Genomic DNA, 23,825 nt, shown 5'->3' with positions numbered 1-23,825 from the left:
ATGCATAAGTATTGACAATTTTAAGTGCACGGTTATTGGGACATCTTTAAGCAAGTATTGAGCAACACTCTAAAATGTGTACTTTTTGACCCTTGCGCGCATAAGGGATCCCACAATGTGCATCGTTACTATTCAAAAGCCAAAACAATAGCTATAAGTAGTTGAGTCACATGCAAGACAACGAAAATAAAACGTCAAATTCGAATGCACCCTTTAGAATCTATACGTGTGTGAATTTAGCTATAACGACTACTCATATGCTTCTCCTAATAACCATTTTTTAAATTATCATTTTTTTCAAAAACATTTGTTTTAACATCTCTTACAATAGAATATACTTACTACATAATTCAATAGTATGGCGTTCCATGAAAACAGTGAATATATTATCTCCGTTATGGAGAGAGATCACATTTTAAGTGATGGTGATGTCATTCAATGTTCGGGTCTCCGACATCTTACAGTAACGGGCAGTCCTCCTTTCATACGCATGGTCAGAGACACCACATAATCGGGACACGTAATCCCATCTTCTATCACAAAATGGAATCTATGAATAATAGAGGCCACAATTAACTTCATCTGTATCAGTGCCATCTCCTTACCCAGGCATATTCGAGGTCCTGCATGGAACACTGGAAATTTATACTGATTTTCTCCCACAAATTCCCCTCCTTTTAACCATCTCTCCGGTTTAAACTGCAAACAATCACTCCCCCAAATATTTTCCATCCTGCCCATCGAATAGTTAAGGTAACTCACATGCCATCCCTTCCCCACAAAAGTCCCGTCTGGTAAAACATCATCTATGGAGGCAAGTTTGGCGTCAGCGGGCACGGGAGGGTAGAGCCGCATTGACTCGCACAGAGCAGCATGGAGATATTGCATATCCTTCAATTCTTCAAAGCTGAAACAAAAGTACCCTTCTTCATCAGCTGGTGGGGTTTGTGATCTCTTAGCCAAGATGTTTAAAACTTCAGTGCGAATGGCTTCCTCTACTCTCTGGTGGGAAGAGAGCACCCAGAAAAACCATGTGAGAGCAGCGGACGTGGTATCCCTTCCTGCCAACAGAAAGCTCACCACCATCTCCTTCAAAAACATATCCATCGTACCACTGGATTGCTTCTCACTTTCTGACTCATCATCTATCCCTAATTCATCTCTATTGTTTAAAAGAGCCGCCATGAATCTAGAAAGCAGATCCTCTCTTTCAGGGAGTCCTGATCTATTCTCCGAAATCTCCTTCCTTCTACTACTCACCACATCCATAGCGAATCCATTCACTAATTTAATCGCTTCCCCCAAACGCTTTTCAGAACCGATGTTAAGCATGCGCTTCACTCTCCACCAGAAAGGAACAGCAGAGTAGAATCTACCAGCACTAATTTCAGTAGCATCGTCAAAAGCCTTTGCAAAAGGTGGAGTGGGCATTGATGGGAGGAGACAGGCGGGATCCACCCCAAACGCTACGCTACAAATATTATCAAATGCAAATCTCTCCAAAATGTCTTGCAAATCTAAAGACTTGCCCATTTTGGATGCGTTTGTGAGCACTGGCAAGAGGCGATTCTGAATCTCCCACTGCACCGTCTCCACCACGAAGCTTCTGAGAGACTTGGTATTAAACTCGTAGCTTGCAGTCTTTCTCTGCATCTTCCACAGCTCGCCGTCCACATTCAAAATCCCTCGGCCTAAGAAATCGTGGAGAAGAATTGTAAAGCGTTCCCCCTTTGGGTAATCTTCAAATTTGGTTTTGAGTATATGCTCTACGTTTGCTGGATTTCCCGTCATGATATCTGTGATTCCGCCTGGCCGTTCCAGCTTGAAAGTATTTGTTGGCATCTTTTCCATTATTTCTGCGAACCATTGCAGAACCCTGTGACGATTTCTAAAGAATTCTACGGCAGAACCGATTATGGGATAGATAGCAGGGCCCTTGTACGGCTTGTTGACTGACTTTCTTCTTAGAAAACACAGCGAAATACACCCAACTAAAACAAGGAGAATGCCAAGAAATATCTTGTCCGGAGCCATTTCTCCTAATGGATGGTATCTGTAAAGAAGCAAAGGTGTGCGGAAATGCTTCCTACGCTAATCTTGAGAGGACGGTTATGCAACTTTCAACTTAAATATTACTAAGATATCAAGAAATGCACAATAAAGCATAAACAAAATAGCAATGAACACATAACACAATGATTACCGTGGGGAAACCCTTCTGGGAGAAAAACCCCACCCTCCAACATTCGCACAATGTATTATCAAATCAAGCTGATTACAATACACTTGCAATGCAAGTTCTTACAGGAGCGCATCACCACAACTCGAACTCAGAGAGACTCCTTCTAGCATCTAGTCTTGCAAAAAACTCAATGATCAAACTCCTCCCCAAGCCCTCCTTTTATAGTGATTTTACAACCTGGAAACCACTTGTGGTTTTACAAAACCATGGGCTTAACCACCATGCCACATGGTGCCCATTTTTGACATTTACATTTCCAAAATGGAAAAACAACCAGGTTAAAATAGTAATCCCGTCCATAATTTTGTCCCCTAGCTTAAACCCTCTTAAAAGTCACAAAATGAGTCATTAAGGTTCTAAAATGGAAGACTCATTTTTAACAACTCACTAACCATTTTCCAATGCATAAACATGTGGAAAACTACCTCAAACAAATTCTAGAATTTTCCAAAAAAAGACTGCAAAGTTGAGACACATGTTTCTCAACAGTATCAAGGTGGGATGCTCTCGATGATTAGTTTGAGGCCTCGATCATGGGTATTGATGAATATTATCCGTTTTGATGCTGAAAAATATTTTAAATAAAAGTAAGATAATTTGTATTTTTAATTTGTGAAGGACAAAATTAGAAATAATTATGCATTATCGTCAGCTTCTTTTAATATTATATTATTATTTTCATTTTTGTTAATATAAATTTAAATAAAAAATATTTATAAAAAAAATAAAATTATTTGATAATTAAATTTTAATCATCAAACATAATATTGAACTGTTTTTATAGAAATATTAGCTATAAAGACTAGTGAAGAAAAATCAACAATATTTAAATTTTTTTATTAAATTGTTTTTTGTGAGACAGAAAGTCAACAGCCACAAGAATTTTCCAATTATTTACTTGGTGAGAAAAAATCCAGCAATTAACAATCTAAAAAAAACCAAAAAAAATATTAAATTTTTACTTGGTGGGAAAAAAGCCAACACTATATAATACCAAAAAGACAACCAAGTAAACAATTTCAATGGGCAGTGGGCTAGTAGTTTGTTTACTTGGTGAAAAAAGAGTTGGGCCACTAGTTTGTTTACTTGGTGAAAAAAGAGTCATGGATTGGTTTCCTTGTCTTGATATAAGAATGTCCTTTCAAAACATTTACAGCTTCACTAAAAAGGGTTCAAAAGATTTAAGTTTTTGACGTAATTTAACTTGCTTTCTTAGATGTCTTTGGTTTTTTATTATGCAAAAGGCATACTTATATGAAGTTTTCAACTTACTTATCGAAATCAATGGTTCAAAATCGATTAGAAGGATGCAAGACAATTGAATTGATCTCAATCGTGTGTTTACATTAATATTAATTTTTAAAAAAGTGATTAAAATCGAAAAAATATATTTTAATATGATTAATTAGAAAAAAAATGTGTACAAAATAAAAAGCTACTATTTTTTGTTTTTAATAATAATATCTTTTAATGGTATCCTCTTTTATTTGGATATTCCATTTTTTTTTTAAGTTTGACAAGTGGAGTAGATAAAATTATTTTTAAAAAGAAGATTAGCTACTTTTTCTACTTTTTTAAATGATTAATTTTTCATTAAGTGAAAATCTTACTTTAATTTTTATGTTTTTTTAATGAAATTACAAATAATAATTCCAAATTATTAGAATTCATTTAATTTATAGTTATTTGTCTAATTAAAATTTTAATTATTGTAGAATACTTATTTTCTGAATTAGAAATCTATCTTTTATTTCTATCTTTTTTTATAAGAATATATTTTAATTTAATCTTCTTTTATTAGGATATTCTATCTTTTTATTTATTTAATTATTCTAATCATCATCTTCTTCTTTTAAGGTTTAATTTACATTAAGGTAAAAATTCATTTTAATTATTTTTGTCTTATTAAGTTACAAATAATAATTTTAAAAGATAATAGAATTAATTTAATTAATACTTTTGTCTTATTAATTTTTAATTTATTGTAGAATAATTATCTTTAAATTTATTTTTTTATCTCTCTTCTTATGCTCTCTCTCTAACTCAAACACACACTCTTTGTTTCTCCCTCTCTCTCTCTCTCTATCTCTCTCCCCATCCCTCTTCATTTATGTATATTTCTCTCTATCTATATCTCTTCCTCTCTCTCTATTTCTCCCTATCTCTTCCTCCCTCATTCCATCTGTATCCCACTATTTATTTTTTTATCACTACCTATCTTTCCCTTTCTCTTCTTGTATATATCTATCTCTCACTCTTCTTCCAATATATGTCTATCTCTTCCTGTATCTCCCCATATTTGGTTCCCTCTCCCTTCATATCTATTTGTCTATCTCTAGTTCTCTCTATATATCTATATACCAATCTTTGCATCTCTCTCCATCTCTCCCTCTCTCTATGTCTCCTTATATCTCTATATCTCTACCACTTTATCTCACCATCTATATATCTCTTTATCGCTTCATATTCCTCTATAGACCTCTTTATCCCCCTATATATATTTTTCTCAAACTCTACCTCTCTTTATCTCTCTATCTATTTTATCCTCTTCCTCTCTCACTCTATCTTCCTTTCTATCGAGCTATCTTTCTCTCCCCACTCTATCTATATACACATCTCTCTCTCTCTCTCTCTCTCTCTCTCTCTCTCTCTCTCTCTCTCTCTCTCTCCTTATTTTTTGAGCTTCCACATGTATCTAATCCTATATCTTCTGTATCTTTTTCCCTCCATATCTCTCTCCTTTTCTCCATCTTCATATTCATCTCATCTCCATCTTTGTCTCTATCTCTATATTTATCTCTTTACCTCTCTCTCTTTCTCTCTTGCTTCCCCCCCTCTACCTCTCTCTCCCTCTCACCTAATTGCAAACATAATATGAGTCTATTGGTTATGGATTTTGATTATCTTCCTAATTGAAAAGTTTTGTTTCAGTTATAATTGGAACCTTGTAAGAGGATGCAAAGTGGATTTGAAACCATCACTTCTCCATTGAGACCTTTGTTGCACAACAAACATTATTTTCTAAATTTAGCCTACCAATTGATCTCATGTACTACACAAATTTATGCAAAAAATTGACCAAATTTTGTCTTGATTGACCTTTCACACCTGTTCAGCATACCCATTGCACACTAAAGTGTGATTGCTAGTTTATTAATATCTAGAGAAAAATATACATGTGATGATTCTATTTTGTTATTTAAAATTTTTTTGTGTTTTTAATATTTTCAAAGATATCAATTTTATGTAATTGTCTACCATTTAAGAAAGTTAATGGAATCATTTAAAATTTTAACTATATATTTTATGAATGAACTAAATTTATCAGTATATTTTTTTGACATAAGGTTTTACAAAAGTTCATAGTATATAAATATCATTCCATGGATAAATAAATATTATATCTAATTAATTATTAAAATAATATTTGATAAAAAAATTATATTACATTTTAGATGGTTTTCATGTCTTATAAGATCAAAATTATAAATAATATATATTAATATAATATTATTAGCAGGATAATATAAATTATTTCTAGCATATTGTAGACACCTAAAATTGTCCTGACTAATTAAATAAATATTTTTATTTATTTTATTATTTAAGCCTAATTCTTCTATTAATTAAATAAATCTTTATTTATTTAATTCATTCATTTATCCTCTTCTAAGCCTTTCCTCATTTAAATAAATACTTTTATTTATTTAAATTGTCCTTCTCCTAAATTAAATAAATACTTTTATTTATTTAATTGATCTCACTTCCTCTATTAATTAAATAAATATTTATTTAATTAATTAATTCATTAGCCTTTTCTACCCATGACACATGTCATTCATCTCTTAACTCCTACACTACCTTCCTCTCATTATTTAATTATTTCTTCTACTTACCCTCTAATCATAGCCGACCATTTATTCTTTACACCTCTTCATCTTATCCCTCCATTTCTTGTAGTGTCTTCTATATAAGAGGATACTCTCCTTCATTATCAACCCTATTTAGCTAATGAGAATTCTAATCAATCTTATGCAATCAAGCATTTTTATGATCAAGCTATCAACCACATTTCCGTTCTTTGTTGAGCTCTTGTGCACACATAAAATCTGAGAGAAAATATATCAAGCAAGATCAATGGAGATAGGAAGAATGAAGATTCAAACCCTAGTGGACATGTGATGGTATAATCTTTTTGATTTTGTTGATTTGCATTGTCTTAGGTAATTTTCATATGTTACGGTGGATCTTTGTTGTTGTTAGGATAGATTTGTTACTACTTACCAAATTGCCATTAGTTTTTATATTCAAAGTCATACTATATATTCTAGTCGGTTAGTATTACCGAGTCATGCAGTCGGTACACACAGAGAAGTCGGTATGAACAGTCTAGTCGGTTACAGAAGAAAGCAGTCATAGAACGCAGTATTCACCGAGCTGTTTATCGAGTATTTTTTTATGGCTACCGAGCAGTAAAGTTAACTCACCGAGTTGATATTCACCGAGTGAAACGTATTATCAGATACATTGAACCTGGACATGCACATGAAAATGTGTTACAAGATCGAGGCACATCTAACCATTATTACATTGGAAATTGCACTAGAAGATTGTGTATGATTGCAAGGTCAATCTAACCAATGAAATATTTTGTTTACTTATTCATTCGAGGAATCTTGTTTGTAAGATCGAAGCAATGAATTAGATCACTTCTTTAAGAGATCTATTTATACAGCATGGGAATAGAGCAATATGTGTGTGTATGTATGTAGGAAGACTGTTACAGAGTCATAGAGAGGTCACCGAGAAGGTTATCAGAGAACAGTCGAAGAACAGAGTAAACAGAAGGGTTTATCGAGTTACAATATGGGTTACCAAGGTATGCTATAAGCAAGGTAATCTTATTCTGAGCACATAGAATATGCTATAACATTTCAGATGTAAAGTTGCAAATATTTGTAATGATTTTATTGTAATATTGAGAAGTTGAAAGAGAAACCTTTAATAGGGTAAAAGACTCTAACCAAGTCTATAAATTGTAAATCCTCTAACCAAGTGCAGCATTCAGATTAATGTTGTAAAATCCTTTAGCAAGGTAGATCTAACAGATCTTGTTACTCCTAACAGGGTAAGCTATCAGAAATAGCTAAATGTAGCTCTAACCGAGCACTCTTTATTATTGCAGTAGTGAAGTTGTGGGTGCCATCCCCACTGCAGTTTTTCTCTCTAACCAAGAGTTTCTGCGTGACCAAAATATATGTGTTATGGAGTGAATCATGTATGATTGTTATTTGTTTGTTTTAACTTTATTTTATGTTACTGCACTATTCTATTTATGCATAATAGTAAGGTTATTATTGAAGAAAGGTTTTGAAGTACTGATTCACCCCTTCCCTCTCAGTACATTAGCTTTCCATATTGGGCCTAACAATTAGTATTAGAGCTTGAATCTTGGAAAAGGGTTTAACTACCTAAAGAGAAAGATCTTACCAATGGAAGGCTATAAACAATCTCGAAGGATTATGTATCTACAAGAAGAGCTGGATAATGCAAATCAAGTGATTGCAGACATGCAAAGACAAATGCAAAAATCTCTGAAAGTAAGGAGAAGATTATCTGATGACTTGCAAGATTCTCAAGAGTTAGTGGAACAAATTGAGACATCATCTGAGAATAGTATGTCTGAAGAGATTGAAGAAATGATTGGACAATTGAAAGAAAAGAACAAAGCACTGGCTGATCAACTAAAAGCAATGAAAAGAGAACATGAACATTTCAGTATAGAGATGACTGAAAATCTTGATGCATTGAGGACCACTGAGGACAAAGTAAGAGATCTAGAAAGAGAGAAACAACAACTTGAAGCTTTAGTATCTGATAAGGATGATGAAATCATAAGGTTAACTGGGATTCAACAAAATATGACAGATCAACTAGGTTATGCACATCATGAAGCAATCTGAAAAATGATGAAAATCAAGCATTGAAACTTGAAGTATCAAGGTTGACTGATGAGCTTGAAACAAAGAAGAAATCCAAAGAAACATTGAAAAAGAGTTATGAAGCATCAAAGATGTTGGATGAGCAACTGAATACAAGAAGACCCAACAAAGATGCAGGACTCAGTTACAAAGGAAAAGAATCAACCGAGAAAGGAATTCATACTACCGAGAGAGGAGAATCATCAAAGCAAGCTGGAAATAGGAATAACATCAAAAGGAAGAAGCCTATTTGCTACTACTGTGGAAATCAAGGTCATACTGCCAACATATGCTAGATTAGAAAAGGTAAGCAACCGAATATCACTAAGTCCAATGGATATTGTTACAATTGCAATAAATATGGTCACACATCTAATCAATGTAGGACAAAGTCTGTTAACAACTATCAGAAGGCAAAATTCAAAGGGTTTTGCAATGGATATGGACATAGTACCGAGAAGTGCTGGTCTAATCAAAAGAACTACATGCGGTATCCACACCGAGCAAACACTAGAGGTTACCAAACTCACACAGATCCTTGCCAACAATATGCAGCAGTACCATGGGATTGCAATACAAGGATATGGTGCGAATGTAGTGGAAGATATGGACATATTAGTGCCAACTGTTTTATAAGGTTTGGATTGAACAACCGAAGATCATGGAGAAATCCTGGTATGGTATGTTTTCATTGTCACAAAGTTGGACATTTAGCTGGAGATTGCAGAGATCAACCTAGAAGAAACACTGAAGAGATAAAAGAAAAATTCAAGATGATTTGGAAAAAGAAGGAAATCATGTCAGATGAAGAAAGCACCTTACCTACCGAGTTAGGTGCACCTATTTCAAATAAGTCAGAAAAGGTATGAAGGGACTGCATTCTCTAAAGGTTAAAATCATAACAGTTCCTATTCTATTATGTACAAAATTCAAAATCTGCATAGTTAAGATGTAATTAGTCAGTTTGAAATTCTATTAAAAGTACTTTACAAGAAACCTGTCAAGTCGGTGTATACAGGAAGCCTGTCAAGTCAGTTAATGAAGGAAATTTGGTTACTCGGTCCAAATGAAAAAAGGAGTAAATCAGTAAAAGGTGAACCGAGTGCATTTAATGTTTTGACCTAACTTGTACGGAGCCCGATAAGCTATTTTTGAGTACTTAAAGGTATTTTTGCAGTCATTTTCATTCACCAAGTTTTCAAGAGAGCAAAGTAGAGTGAATCAAGGTGATCAAACCTCATTCAAAGCGAATTTCAAGGTATTTACATCAAATCTATTCACACTGTTAAGCTAGTTTTTGATCTAGTCAGATTGCTATTATCTACCGAGTGTGACGCATCAGTCGTTTGTAAACCCTAAGGATAATTTGCTAAATTTTATTTGAAACCTACAATGGCACCCAAGATCCAAGATCTCGTAGTTGTCAAAAATGTGGAGAAGCCCTTGCTAAAATATTCTTTAACTCCCAAAGTTGCCTCTGAACCGGATGACAAAACTGCATTTTCACTTATCCCAGATCGAGTCTTGTTAGTTGAAGATGTTAGATTCTTCACCAAATGTCGTGTTGAGGAACTCAGTCATGTTGAGATTAGTGACACATATGATGAACTTTGTACTGATGGCAAAATAGATAGCAAATTTGAGCATATCAAAATCAAGGGATTAACTGAAGCCCTAGCCTATCCTCGTGTGTTCAAACCCCAGTGGGTTAAGTTTGTCTTGAGTAGAGTACATGATGATTTTATGTGGCTAGAGGAGCAACCATTCATAATCACCAAGGAAATCATTCATGTGATCACTGGGTATCCTATCTATGATCATGCATAAGCACAAAAAATGATATCACAAAAGGAGCTAATCAGTCTAACTGGAGTAGAATCTGATTACCGAGGACTGAAATTGAACAATGTCATTGATGCAGAACTCAAGTTTGCAATTAGAGTAATTGGTTACTATTTCTTCCAATCTGCAAGGGAAAATAGTGTACCATGTGCTGCAATTGACTTGGCCTACAAAATAGTGAAGGGAATGAAAGTAGATTTATGTGAAGTGCTATTGAAGAGCTTGTTTGAGAACCTGAACACAATAAGAAAGTCGAAGAAGAATAACTCAGCAAATACACTGAAGTTTGGTTCACTTCTAGTATGCATGTTTTTCTACTTTTAGAATTTCTTTCCCTCAGTCGATAAAGTAGTTTGGGAGCTACACCGACCTATCACCCATCAAATCAATTACTTTATCAAGAAACTGGGAGATAACTTTAATGATACCATGGATGACTATTTTAGCAAATTTCAAGAGAAGATGCACAACAGGTACAGGATTCCACCACAGCCGGTCGAAAAATATAAGGATGATATATGTTTTGAGGTAGACACTGATTATTGTTATATGAATACTATTGAACCGAGGACTCAATCCTTGCCACCAATGGGTTATGAGATTGATTTTGATATCACACAACAACAAATCGATGCATTTCTAACACTACCAAGGCATACTACCGAGCTGAGGTATGGAACCTATGAAGAGGTGAAAGAAAAAGTAAAAATGAGCATTGTAGTACCAAAGGCTACAAGAAAAGCTACAAAGATGATTAAGGCATTATCTGAGAAATTTGGAGAAGAGTCTTCCTCCACACCTGTCAAAGGCAATCTTGCCATTACTGAAGAGGAATCAGAAGCTCAAGAGGCAGAAATAACATTAAGTACAGAGTTGCCTAAGGGTAAAGTTTTGAAAAGAAAGAAATGGGACATTTCAAAGGCCCTACCGACTCCACCAACAAAGAGACCCAACACTAGAGCATCAGCTACATCACTGAGTAAGAAACAAAAGAGTGTTATTGCACCCAAGGTAACCAAGACCTATAATAAATCTACTCAAAGACTCATTTTGGCAAAAGAGTCTAGTGATACAGAATCTAATGATGCGAACAAATTTCAAATTGTAAAAAGCAAAAAGGTAAATATTCATAGTGTTGAAAATTTTTGTGCCAATCTTAAATAATACAGTGGATTTGCAGGATTTAGATATGTTAAGTATGAGACTAGGAATAATGATGAGAAGCCACAAATTGAAGAAGCTATCATCTGCACACTTCTAAAGTTTCGGCTAGCTCCATTAGAAATAGTAAAGTCACTTCCGAGTGAATTATACTTACATATTGATAACAGATGGAAATATGCAATGGACTCAGAGAGACAAATAAGAGAAAGAAGTCTAGTCCATCTATTGCCTAATATGTCTGTAGCAGAAATCAAGGAGCATTTGACCACATACAATTCTAAATTTCTTGTCAAACAGAGAGCCTTAAAATTGATGAATGGGCTATACATTGATGTGGAAAATGAGACAAAATCCAAGTGGTAGGAGATCTTCAAACTAAAGGATGTCAGTGAACAATCTCAAATTGAAATTGTTGATGTCACCGAGCAAGATCCTAATGTCACCGAGCAAGGTCCAGACCTGGCTGACACTATTCAAATTGATGAAGATGTTATAGATGAAGAAGCACCGGAGCAGGAAATGATTGAAGGCACTACCTATGCAAAACTTGTATCTAGTGAATCTATTTTAGAACAAGTTTAGCCTTATCCGTTGGTGAAGCCACCTGTCTCAATTGAAGCTCCTAAGGACACAGATCAAGGCACCGAAGGTAACAAATCTGAAGCAGCAGAAGATACAACCAAAGATCAGACGTCTCAAGCACCATCAAGCACTACAAATGTTACAGCTGAGACCCCTAGCACCGAGACACCCAAGGACACTACAACAGCTACAAGAACCAACCAAAGTGTTGCATCTACCGAGCAACCTACTGAGGGTCAACAAGCCTCACAAGCACTTATCTTAGTGCAACCGACCAAAGGAAAAGAGAAGAAGGTGAGAAAGCATAGTTTCAAAATTGATTTGACTAAACCGATAGTGTTGCCCAATTTCGACATCTCAAAATCAAAAGGGCAAGCACTTACCGATTTCAGTTAACTATGCAAAGCAAAGGCCGAATAGGAAAAACAATTGGCTATTCAAAAGAAGAATAAATTACTTCAGAAGGTCAAGACACTACTAATAGAAATGCTACCGTCTGCAATAGTGTCAACCGATGCTGCCATCCACATTCAACTGGATGAACTCCTTACTCAAATAGAAACATCTGGAGTTGATGCATCTGAGTACTTAAGCAAGCTAAAAGATAAAGAGCTTACAACAAAAATGATTGAAGAGGTACAAAAAGAGCTTACAGCAAAAATGATTGAAGAGGTACAAAAAGCTCTCGCTATAGGAAAAGTAAAGCTTGTCAAATTCATTATTGAGTTGTCCCCTCAACTCAAGCATATTCTTTATTTATTTCAGAAACTTTGTACATTTTCCTTATTCATTAAAGATATCAAGAATAAAACTGATGCAATTGAGAAAGAGATCACCGATCTCTCAACTAAGTTGACCATCGAGCCTAATTCAATTTAGAATATTTATACAAAGCTTCAACATCTCATGGCTCAATAGTTAGAACTCGGGAATGAAGAGCATAAAATCAGGATGGATATAATGACCCTTCAGACATTATTCCTTCCTCATCTCTCATCAGTACAGGAACAGATCAACAGAGCTACACGCCTATCAACTACACAAGAGGGAAGCACTCTTGATGGCTTAATATCACTATTAGTTGATATTCAAGCACAAAATTCATTAATGGAAAGTGTAAAGGATTCACTCTCAGTTGCCCTCACCGATGCCTGGAACAAGTATAAATCTATTTTTGATCAGTTACCACCTCTGGATGGAAATTAAGTTTTTGATGTTTGTCAAAAAGGGGGAGTAATACTATAATACTACATAGAGGGAGTAATACCAGAAAAAGGGGGAGTAATACTATATTTGAAGAGTGATATAGTTTTGGTAACACATTTTTGAGTATTGTATACAAGGGGAGTATACCGAGCAGAATATATAGAGCATTCAGAGCACACAAGCACAGAACAGAACCGAACATGCAAAATTCAAAGTTATGTACAGAATAATGATAAGGGGAGTATATCTTCATATACTATTTCATTGACTATTGTATATATTGTCAAGTGTAGTCATTTTGCAAAGTATATAGATTTTTGAGTTATTACTTTGAAAGTAGTTTTTGTCAAACATCTCAACTAATGTCAAAAGGGGAGATTGCTACTACTTATCAAATTGCCATTAGTTTTTATATTCAAAGTCATACTATATATTCTAGTCGGTTAGTATTACCGAATCATGTAGTCAGTACACACAGAGAAGTTGGTATGAACAGTCTAGTCGATTACAGAAGAAAGCAATCACAGAACATAGTATTCACCGAGCTGTTTACCGAGTATTTTTTTATGGCTACCGAGCAGTAAAGTTAACTCACTGAGTTGATATTCACCGAGTGAAACGTATTACCAGATACATTGAACCTGGACATGCACATGCACATGAAAACGTGTTACAAGATCGAGGCACATCTAACCGTTATTACATTAGAAATTGCACTAGAAGATTGTGTATGATTGCAAGGTCAATCTAACCAATGAAATATTTTGTTTACTTATTCATTCGAGGAATCTTGTTTGTAAGATTGAAGCAATGAATTAGATCACTGCTTTAAGAGATCTATTTATACAGCATGGGAATAGAGCAATATGTGTGTGTATGTATGTAGGAAGATGGTTACAAAGACATAGAGAGGTCACCGAGAAGGTTATCAGAGAACAGTCGAAGAACAAAGTAAACAGAAGGGTTTATCAAGTTACAATATGGGTTACTGAGGTATGCTATAAGCAAGGTAATCTTATTCTGAGCACATAGAATCTGTTATAACATTTCAGATGTAAAGTTGCAGATATTTGTAATGATTTTATTGTAATATTGAGAAGTTGAAAGAGAAACCTTTAACAGGGTAAAAGACTCTAACCAATTCTATAAATTGTAAATCCTCTAACCAGGTGCAACATTCAGATTAATGTTGTAAAATCATTTAGCAAGGTATATCTAACATATCTTGTTACTCCTAACAGGGTAAGCTATCAGAAATAGCTAAATGTAGCTCTAACCGAGCACTCTTTATTATTGCAGTAGTGAAGTTGTGGGTGCCATCCCCACCGCAGTTTTTCTCTCTAACCAAGAGTTTCTACGTGACCAAAATATATGTTTTATGGAGTGAATCATGTATGATTGTTATCTGTTTGTTTTAACTTTATTTTATGTTACTGCACTATTTTCTTTATGCATAACAGTAAGGTTATTATTGAAGAAAGGTTTTGAAGTACTGATTCACCCCTCCCCTCTCAATACATTAGCTTTCCATATTGGGCCTAACAAGATTTTTGTTGTTGAATTCATTTAGTCTTTCAATATCATTGTTTCCATTATCTACTTTTCACCATATACACATTTTGGTACGCCCGGTGGGACTCTTTTCCCTTTTGTATTTAACATCTTTTGTTGCAAATTTTGTACTTTTTAAGTTGCAGATGTGACATTTTCCGATGATATTTGGACTTTTTGCGTCTACGCCCTTTGAAATCACTTTTTTTTTGTCGCGTTTACACATTCCAAAATCGTGTTTGTGTTCCCGACAGCATTTTTATTTTCCAGATTATAGGTTTTCATTTCAGTCGTGTTTGTGTAGTCTTGTTTAGGGGCGTCTGTGAGTTTAAATCACATCTGCGCATTCCAAAATCATGTCTGTGTTCCCAACAGCATTTTTCTTTTCTAGATTGCAGGTTTTCATTTTAGTTGTGTCTGTGCATTCTTCAGGGGCATTTGTGAATTTAAATCACGTCTGCACATTCCAAAATCATGTTTGTGTTCTCGACAACATTTTTATTTTCTAGATTGCAGGTTTTCATTTCAGTCGCATCTGTGCAGTCTTCAGGGGCGTATGTGAGTTTAATCGCATCTGTGATTGGTTTAATAGTGTTTGTTTCTCTATATTTATTTTTGTGTTCTGCATTTTTTAGTTCCTCATTTAGGGTTTATATTTCGTCAGTTTGTCTTGCATTTAGAGTTTCAGATTTGGTTCATTTAAGCTAATATCTTGTGATCCAACAAATGAAGTGGTGTAGCTTGTCTTTGGATGTAAATTGTGCGTCGAAGGCCCCTATTTTTTACAAAGTGTTTTGGGATTTTGTTAAAATAAGCCTAACTTGTTTTCTTGCAGGAAGGGGTAATCATTTGAAACAACCCAAACTACTAACAAATATTTGTTGTAGGACCTTGCAAGGGTTTGATTTTGATTTTCATTGTGTGCTTTTCTTTCATAGATTAGCAAACACTTCAATTGGTGCAGTAAAATTGAACCAGTGTCTTTTGTGTCTTGAGCAATAGGCTCTTTGTGTTTAATCTTTAGAAGGTCTGCCTCCCCGTGTGGTCACTAGGACTACTAGTGAGGATGGAACAACCCAAGTGGTAGTGAGGTAATACCCCTCTCTTTTGAACCACTATAAATAACTGTATCCATGGTGAAAGCCATGGGTAATGTGTGTTGATTAGTCCATACCGACACTATGCCTCCCCATAAACCCATTTGATCAATAGTAGGGCGTAACCCCTACCAGTTGGGAGCCTTCTGTAATTACAGAGCTGAAAGTGTCGCATGTATGGCCACACGAGTGGATGCCCTTAATAGCACATTTTTGTTTGAGAAAACCAAAATCCTTGTAGTTGTTGAGGAAGGAGGTCGGACCTGTAGAGTGGCCCACACACATACGGTTCTTAGTAGAGGTACAAAGTTCACCATAGGGAATTTACGTGGGGACAGGTGCTTGGCTTCCCCAGAGAAGTGAATGTCGAGGGTGGAGCTAGTGGGGTCAAGCACCTAAGTATCTGCTTTGAATAGCGTAACCTCAAGGGAAACCTTGTGTGGGATCAACAACTATTGTCCTAGCCAACCATAGGAATTGTGCTTGTCTTGTTTAAACATTCAAACATTCAAGACCAAACATCAAAACATTGTGTCTTTTCTCTCTTCAAGTGTATGCAAAACATTTTTACATCAAACAACACACTTGCTTTTGAGTCATTTTGAGTCTAAACACCTACAAACATAGAGTCTTCATCAACATTGTGTCCTCTTGTCATGAAAAAATGGTCAACAATTCAGATTTGGTCACAACAACAACTTCACAAATTGGAAAAATTGCACTTCGGATTTATAAACGCATCCATGTCTGACAGAAATACATTTGTGTACTTTAACCATGTTTGTGTAGGACAACAACACGTCTATGTCATCGCGGCAAACTGTATATTCATAAGATTCTCAGAAACACACTTGTGTAGTATCTAGTCAAGTTTGTGTTTAATAACTCCATATGTGAAGGATACAGGCACGTCTATGTTTAGCAATGGGAAAACTTACAATTTAGTAAACAAGAGCAATCAGTTTTGGAATTCTTGAGCTTCCTAGGTTATTTCTCCAGGTTTCCATCTAGCATTCAACCTATTTGAGTTCATCATTGCTTTACACCTTGCATTACATTCACATTTGTCTAAACTTGAGTCAAAAGGTCACTTGCTTGTCCCCATCTTAATTTGTCAACACAATACATACAACAGCATTTTTCTAAGTGGTCCCTCATCAAGGTCTATCACCTTTGGGTCTCATTTGGTCTTAGTTGGAGTCAAGGTCAACTTACATCATCAAGAGATCTATCATCTCTTTGGAAGTCACACCTACTCTACTACATACATACTTGGTCTTACACTTTGGACATTGCAATTACACCTTAGATTCATTTATATTTCATCCAACTCTTGGTCTTCCATACTCGTTCCATTTTAATCTAGTCTCACACATCTTGGTCAAGACCTAGTTCATGGTTGAAATTTGTTCCCAAAAATCTAGGAGGGAAGCTCAAGAGTCCGCAAACATGAGTGGCTATGAGTACGATAATGATATATTTTTTAATTCTGAACATACCACATTACCTGACATGGACATCTATAGCAACATTCAGAATATTGAGAACATGGATAATAAAAACAACACTGATGCACAAGATGACAATGTTGACAATATTTCAATACACTCAACAGAGGTGGAAGATGAAATCATGGATCCTCATTTCAACAAGATGATACAAGAAATCATGAGAAGAGATAGACAATACTTCCTACAAGTGATGGCACAAAATGGAGCTAAGATACCTCACAATTTTGACATGTCCCAAATAATAGAAAATTGACCTACTCAAGAAAATCAAGTCAACATGGATCAAAGGAGACCTAATAGTGGAGGTAATAGAGGACCACATTTCGTGCCTAAGTCACCATCATCATTGTTTCAAAAACCTAAGATCCCAAATACACATGATCAAGCTTATGATACTCAAGAAATAACATCTCATCAATAATTTTGTCTACATGGACCCTTATAAAAATCTTATGCAGATAAATACACTCAACTGCATACCAATACTAAGGACCAAACTTAAAAGCAATTGGATACCCAAAAGAATGCTCAAAATTTAGACACACGAAAACCCCGTGTCAAATTTGAGGGCAGTACACAAGATCAAACTCATGATATGCCTATAGAACATGATATAAATAGACATTCCAATCCTCATTATGACCCTATATCAGGTGGTCCCTACACGCATTATCATTATAGACCCCCTCCATATGAACATGTTTATGATCAATACCATTCATGCATGCATTATCCTCCTCCTCCACCCGGTGGCGCGGGCATGGGATATGGTCCAAGAAGTCGGTCTCCACCCAAAAACAATTTAGAACAGCAAATCAAGGACTTACAAAAGAAGATGGACATCAATACACCAAAACCATCTCACACAATGAGAGATATATGTCCCTATCCATTTGATAGAAACATTCCAATGCCTCCATTTCCTACACACTTCGTAACACCAAAGTTTGAAAAGTACAAAGGCAAAGGGGACCCTAAGGCACATATAAGACAGTTGTTCATAGCTTGTATTTAGGTAGCAGTAGAAGAAACATACTTGATGAGATTGTTTCCACAAAGCTTAGTTGAAAAAGCTATGGAATGGTTCTCCCAACTTCCACCTAGAATTAAGTCATGGGGTGACTTAGCAAAGGCATTTATCCAACATTTCTCATATAACATAGAGACAGATATATCAGTTGCCACTTTGTGCAATACCAAACAGAAAGATGGGGAGTAATTTTCATTATTCTTACAAAGATGGAGGAATTTAGCCAGTAGATGCTCTTGTGAAATTCCACAAAAACAAATGGTAGAGATTTTTACACAGAATGTCAACATAGAAATTGGTTATGACTTGAGGAAAGCTTGTTTGTCCACTTTTAAGGAAGTCATTGAGAGAGGCTTAGCAATAGAGAAGGTCTTAATTGAGCAAGGTATCATCAAGATATTTATAGAAAATAAAGAAGATTTTAAAGAAAAGGACAAACAGTAAATGATGGCGAAGTTGATGCTAACATAGTGAGACCAAAAATTACTCGTTTAGGACCAAGTTCTTCTACAAACAACCAAGTAAATGCTCAAGGAAATTCAAAACCACAAAGGAAATACACCCCATTTGGAGAACCACTTGAGTCAGCTTTTAGGAAGCTAGTGGAAAACAAGCTAATAACAATTCTAGACAATCCTCCACATGAACCAAAAGTCAAACTAAATTGGTGGAATGACGATGAGTACTGCGAATATCACAAGAGCAAGGGACATAAAATAGGAAATCATCATCACTTGAAGAACATTATATAGGATCTTATTGATAGAGGTGACATTGAGATTGATGGACATACATCCAATCAATAACATGAGATGTTTAAGGATCCATTCCCTAAACATGACAAGGGAAAAGCCAAAGCCATAGATAATCAAGCCAACTATACCAAAGTGCCCTATGACTATGATTCAACCGTTAACCTTACTTTCAGAAAAAGGATAGATAGCACTGAACCATAATGTTGTTCGAGTCTACTAAAAGAATTGATTTGTTGAGATCCCATTGCTTCTATTTACATCTCATCTAAAACTGACCAAATCCATGAAACTAATACTTTATTACAGAGAAGACAAAACTTTTTTGAGGATCCGTAATGTAAGTGTTGCTTTATTGCAGATTGTGCACGGATAGACAGATGAAAACTGGAAGAAATTGTACTCCTCGAAACATGTGATTCTCTTAGCTCCACACCCATCACTAGACTTAGGATTTGCCTTAGACACATATAGGAGCTGATTTATTATGGATGGAAAGGGGTGAAAAGGAAGGATTATTATGAATGACTAACCAATCTTAGGTAGATCAATAACAAGCCATGATGGGAATGGGTAAGTTTATTATGGATGGATAGGCTGTGAGTGTGTGCAAAGTGAAGGGATGAGATTGAATCCTGAAGGAGGGAGGAGAAATGTCTCTACACATGGCTCCAGTAACTTGGTTTTCACCATGGTACTTTCCCAAGGCGCCACCGAAGTCACCATTGGATGAATTTATTTCTCTTTTTGTATTTCTGAACTAGGATATTCTAGAGAGCTATGCGTAAAATCTGCAAAGATGCATGTTGTTGATCAGATCTTCCAAAGGTTCTCCATCTGGGGTCGAAAGATGATATGCATCTGATCCGTAGACTGCTATGATGACATAAGGACAAAGCCAATTGGGCTCAAATTTTTCTTTTTTCTCTCGGTCTTGTTGATTTCTTAGATTCTCCTTGAGAACTAAGTCACCCACCTCAAAGGTATGAGGCTTAACCTTATGATTGTAACTATGTTGTTCCTTGACTGGATGATGTGTTTCTTGAGTGACTATCTTCCTTGATAAAGGAACTGAGATAGAATTACTAGCGTGTGGACTACATAGGCGCATATGCATGTCACCTAAAGAAGTTTCTGCATCCCTGATAACAAAACCCTTCAAGGAAGTTCCATTAAAGGTCCATGATGTATTGCCCGAAGGGAATGGATGTGTGGAACAAGTGAATGAGTGGTGAAGGCTTATGATTATGAAAAGAAGTGAAATTATCATGACATGATGGAGACTTAGGATCAACAAGTATGCTTTTTGACTTAAAATTTTAGAACTTTTGCCCCCCAGTTATTTTGATATTAGGGGAGATCAACTCTTGTTCTTTTTCCTTCATAGGATTTTTATCCTTGACTTTGATTTTTGCAGAGTCCAATAGCTTTTGATTTTGATTTGGACTATAGGCCTTTTCTTTATTTTTGAATTTTAGATTATTCTTTTCAAAGCTTGATTTTTGATCCCCAATTAGTAAGGGCTTTTGTGATTCTTGTTGATCCAAGTCTGGGAGAGGAGTGAAAATGGAATGAGTGGATGAAATGGTAAGGCTATAGAATTTCTCAAGAGGACTTGCGATACACTCAATAGATTCTTTGCTAGAACCACTCTTAGGACTATTGATATCAAGAGTTACTTGCACCACTAGAGGAGATTTTCATTCAAACTTAGTAGCCACAACACTAGGTGGTTCACACCCAATTCCTTGATATTGCAAATTGTTTGTAGGTTGTTCCTGTCGATTGAATACCTTAAGAGATAGTGAGAGTTGATCAACATGAAAGATATACTCACCACATCCCAGGTCTTTAATCTTGAATTTTTCTTTGAGCTTTTCTTGTTTTGATGTAGAAGCTTTCAAGGATTCTATATCAACATATGCTGAAGATGGAAAAACTTCTCGATCGACTGGGATTGTTATTTCTGATCTAGGTCATAGATTGTTGCAATATATGAATGGATTCAGATCGCCTTTGATGGTCACTTCAACTCCATTGTGTAGGAATTTGATACACTGATGATATGTTGATGGAATGACTCTCATTTCATGAATCCATGGACGTCCCAAGAGTATATTGTATGCAAGTTCTAAGTCTAGGACTTGACAAACCACATCCTTAGTTACTAGCCCAACTCTGAGAGGTAAAGTGACTGTGCCTTTAGATGAACACTCTTCATCATCATATACCTTGATGGTAATTTTTTTTGTAGCATTCATATATTTATTCGAGTATCCCAATTGTACTATTATGTTCAAAGTACATATATTGAGACCAACTCCTCCATCTACCAGGACTCATTTTATTCAATGTTTGTGTAGGAAGGCTTCAATGTGTAAAGGTGCATTATGTGGTTGGCTTACGGAGGCATCATGAGCTTTGGTGAATGTAAGGCAATGTGAAACGGAAAGGTATCCCACCATGACTTGAAATTGGTCCACGTTTAGATTAGTGGGTATAGAAGTTTTTCTTAGGACTTTATCAAGTATTGCTTTATGCAAAGGAGAGATACGCAATAGTTATAGGATTGAGATAAGCGTAGGTGTCTTCCCTGACTGTTATACTAGGTTGTACTCAGGTTTGGCCAATGAGGAAGTGGTGGTTTTAGCTGGAGCACCTTGCAGGGTGACCTTACCTCGATGAGTTGTGGCATTACATTCAGAGGTAGATTCAGAAGAAGGTCCAATGCCTTTTAGTACAACTTTGGTTCTTTGGGTAGAACTTTTAGGTGTTTTGTTCTTTATGATAATAGTAGAAACATAGTCTTCTCCATCGAAACCAAATGTGAAATTACCATCGGAATTCCGACGAATTCGAGCATTTCTTTAAAAAAAAAAAAATTTGGTCACAATATACCTTCTCCATTGGAATTATAGACTAAATGTATTAGTGATACCTCATGTGTCTTTGGATCCATAAGTCTATATGCCTTAATACCCTCGAGATATCCAACAAATATGCAAGGCCTACTCTGAGGTTCTAATGCCTTGTGCTTTTGTGGATGAATGTGCACTTATGCTAGACACTCAAACACCCCGAAGTGTCTCACAATCAGTTTTCTACCACACCAAGCCTCAAAAGGATTCATACCCTTCAAAGCCTTATGGGGAACTTGATTTTGGATTTGTGTGGCACAACTGATAGCTTCTGCCCAAAATGTGGGACCAAGAGAACGAGCATGAATCATGCAAGTAGCCATTTCCTTAAGGGTTATATTCTTCCTTTATAAAACACCATTTTGTTGTGGAGTGTACGCAACTAAGTGTTGAAGATCAATCCCCTCAAGAGTACAAAATTCCTTAAGTTTGTTGTTCACATATTCCCTTCCATTGTCTGTGCAGAGAATCTTGACTAGCTTCCCTAATTTCTTCTCAACGTGAGCCTTGAAGGCTAGAAATCTATCAAACACTTCACTCTTGTGAACAAAAAAGTAGACCCAAGTGAAGCGAGAGTAGTCATCAATGAAGGTGAGGTCATAGTAGGCCTTGCTAGATGATGGCACTAGAAATGGGCCTACTACATCATTGTGAACCAAATGAAGAACTTTCAAATCTCTCCAAGACTCCCCTTTATCAAACTTCTCTTCAGGATGCTTTCCCATGGACCCCCATGAACATACACCATCTGAAAAGCTGATTTAAGGGAGACCCATGACCATTACCTTGGAGCTTAGCTATTGAAGATAGTAGTAATTGAGGTGTCCAAACTGCTCATGCCATAGATTACTTTCTAAATTTGAATGAGTGAATAAGGCGATAGAAGGAAACCAAAGCACAAAGTGGGAGAATGAATAAAGTTGTGTTGTGATTGGCTTGTCCCACTACTACCAAGGAATCATTCTCAAGTTCTTTGACCACAACTAAATCAAGTGTAAACTTGAATTTATTTTCATTTCCATAGTGGGTGATTTGGTAGATTGAAAGAAGGTTGGTGCTCAAGTTAGGAACATAGAGAACATTCTCAAATGTTCCATCATTTATGTCAATCAAACCCTTCCCTTTAACTTCCACTTGTGTGTCATCACAAATGAAAATGTGAGGTACCTTGGATGGCTCCAATGAGGAAAACTACTTCCTCATAGAACTCGTGCGATGAGAGGCACCCGAGTCAAGTATCCACTATTTGTGAAGAACTTGTTGTTGCCACAAATTCTTGCCCTTTTCCTTTTGACTGCAAGGAAGTGGAAGGAGATGAATCCTTCTTCTTGTAGGTGGATGAAAAATTGATGTTGTTCTTATTAATGATGTATGTCAACTAATCAATTTATTTTGAGTGTCAAGGATGGTCATCATGAAGTATTGCCTTGTTGTGGAGAGGATGATTGTGCTCTATGTTGTTGTGGCTTTGGCTTAGACTACTTTTTGTTAGTGTCTTTTCCTAGATTCCCTTGATTAGCCACCAAAGCCTTGGAATGAAGACTTGAGAATCCCTATGTTGATAAACTTAGCTTGCTCAAGAATCAATATTTCTCTGAATGAATCAACTGATGGTGTAGTGAATGCACTTGAAGTCAATCAATAGGTTTGGAAGCTAGAAATAAAGGCTGCATACTCTGATGGAAGCTTGTCGATGCCATAATCCTTGATTTTTGTTCTTAGCTCTGTTGATTTCATGACATAGTCTTAGATTATAGAAAAATCCTCGAGATCCAACATCGTGAGATCATTATCAAGCTTGCAACCCCTGATCTTATCAACTTGAGCATACAATTTGCCAAATATGTCCCACACCTCTTTAATTATAGTACATTTATTAATGTGAAAGATGAGGTCATCTGATACATACTTTCTCAAAGTTCCAAGAGCCATAAAATTTTTTGTGAGGC

The 23,825-nt window shown here is 35.8% G+C and overlaps 1 protein-coding gene across 1 annotated transcript; it reads right to left on the bottom strand.

Moving 5' to 3' along the window:
• Window positions 1-309: 309 nt before the first annotated feature.
• On the bottom strand, window positions 310-2,368 carry LOC131033095 (cytochrome P450 94A2). The gene has a single exon (XM_057964230.2). The coding sequence runs from the start codon at window positions 2,032-2,034 to the stop codon at window positions 436-438; it is 1,599 nt and encodes a 532-aa protein (XP_057820213.2). The 5' UTR covers window positions 2,035-2,368; the 3' UTR covers window positions 310-435.
• Window positions 2,369-23,825: the final 21,457 nt, after the last annotated feature.

The sequence above is a fragment of the Cryptomeria japonica genome, chromosome 10 (genome assembly GCF_030272615.1).
Source record: "Cryptomeria japonica chromosome 10, Sugi_1.0, whole genome shotgun sequence".
Lineage (NCBI taxonomy): Eukaryota > Viridiplantae > Streptophyta > Pinopsida > Cupressales > Cupressaceae > Cryptomeria > Cryptomeria japonica.
Note: the sequence above shows the minus strand (reverse complement) of the source record. Positions and strands in the feature narration are given on the sequence as shown.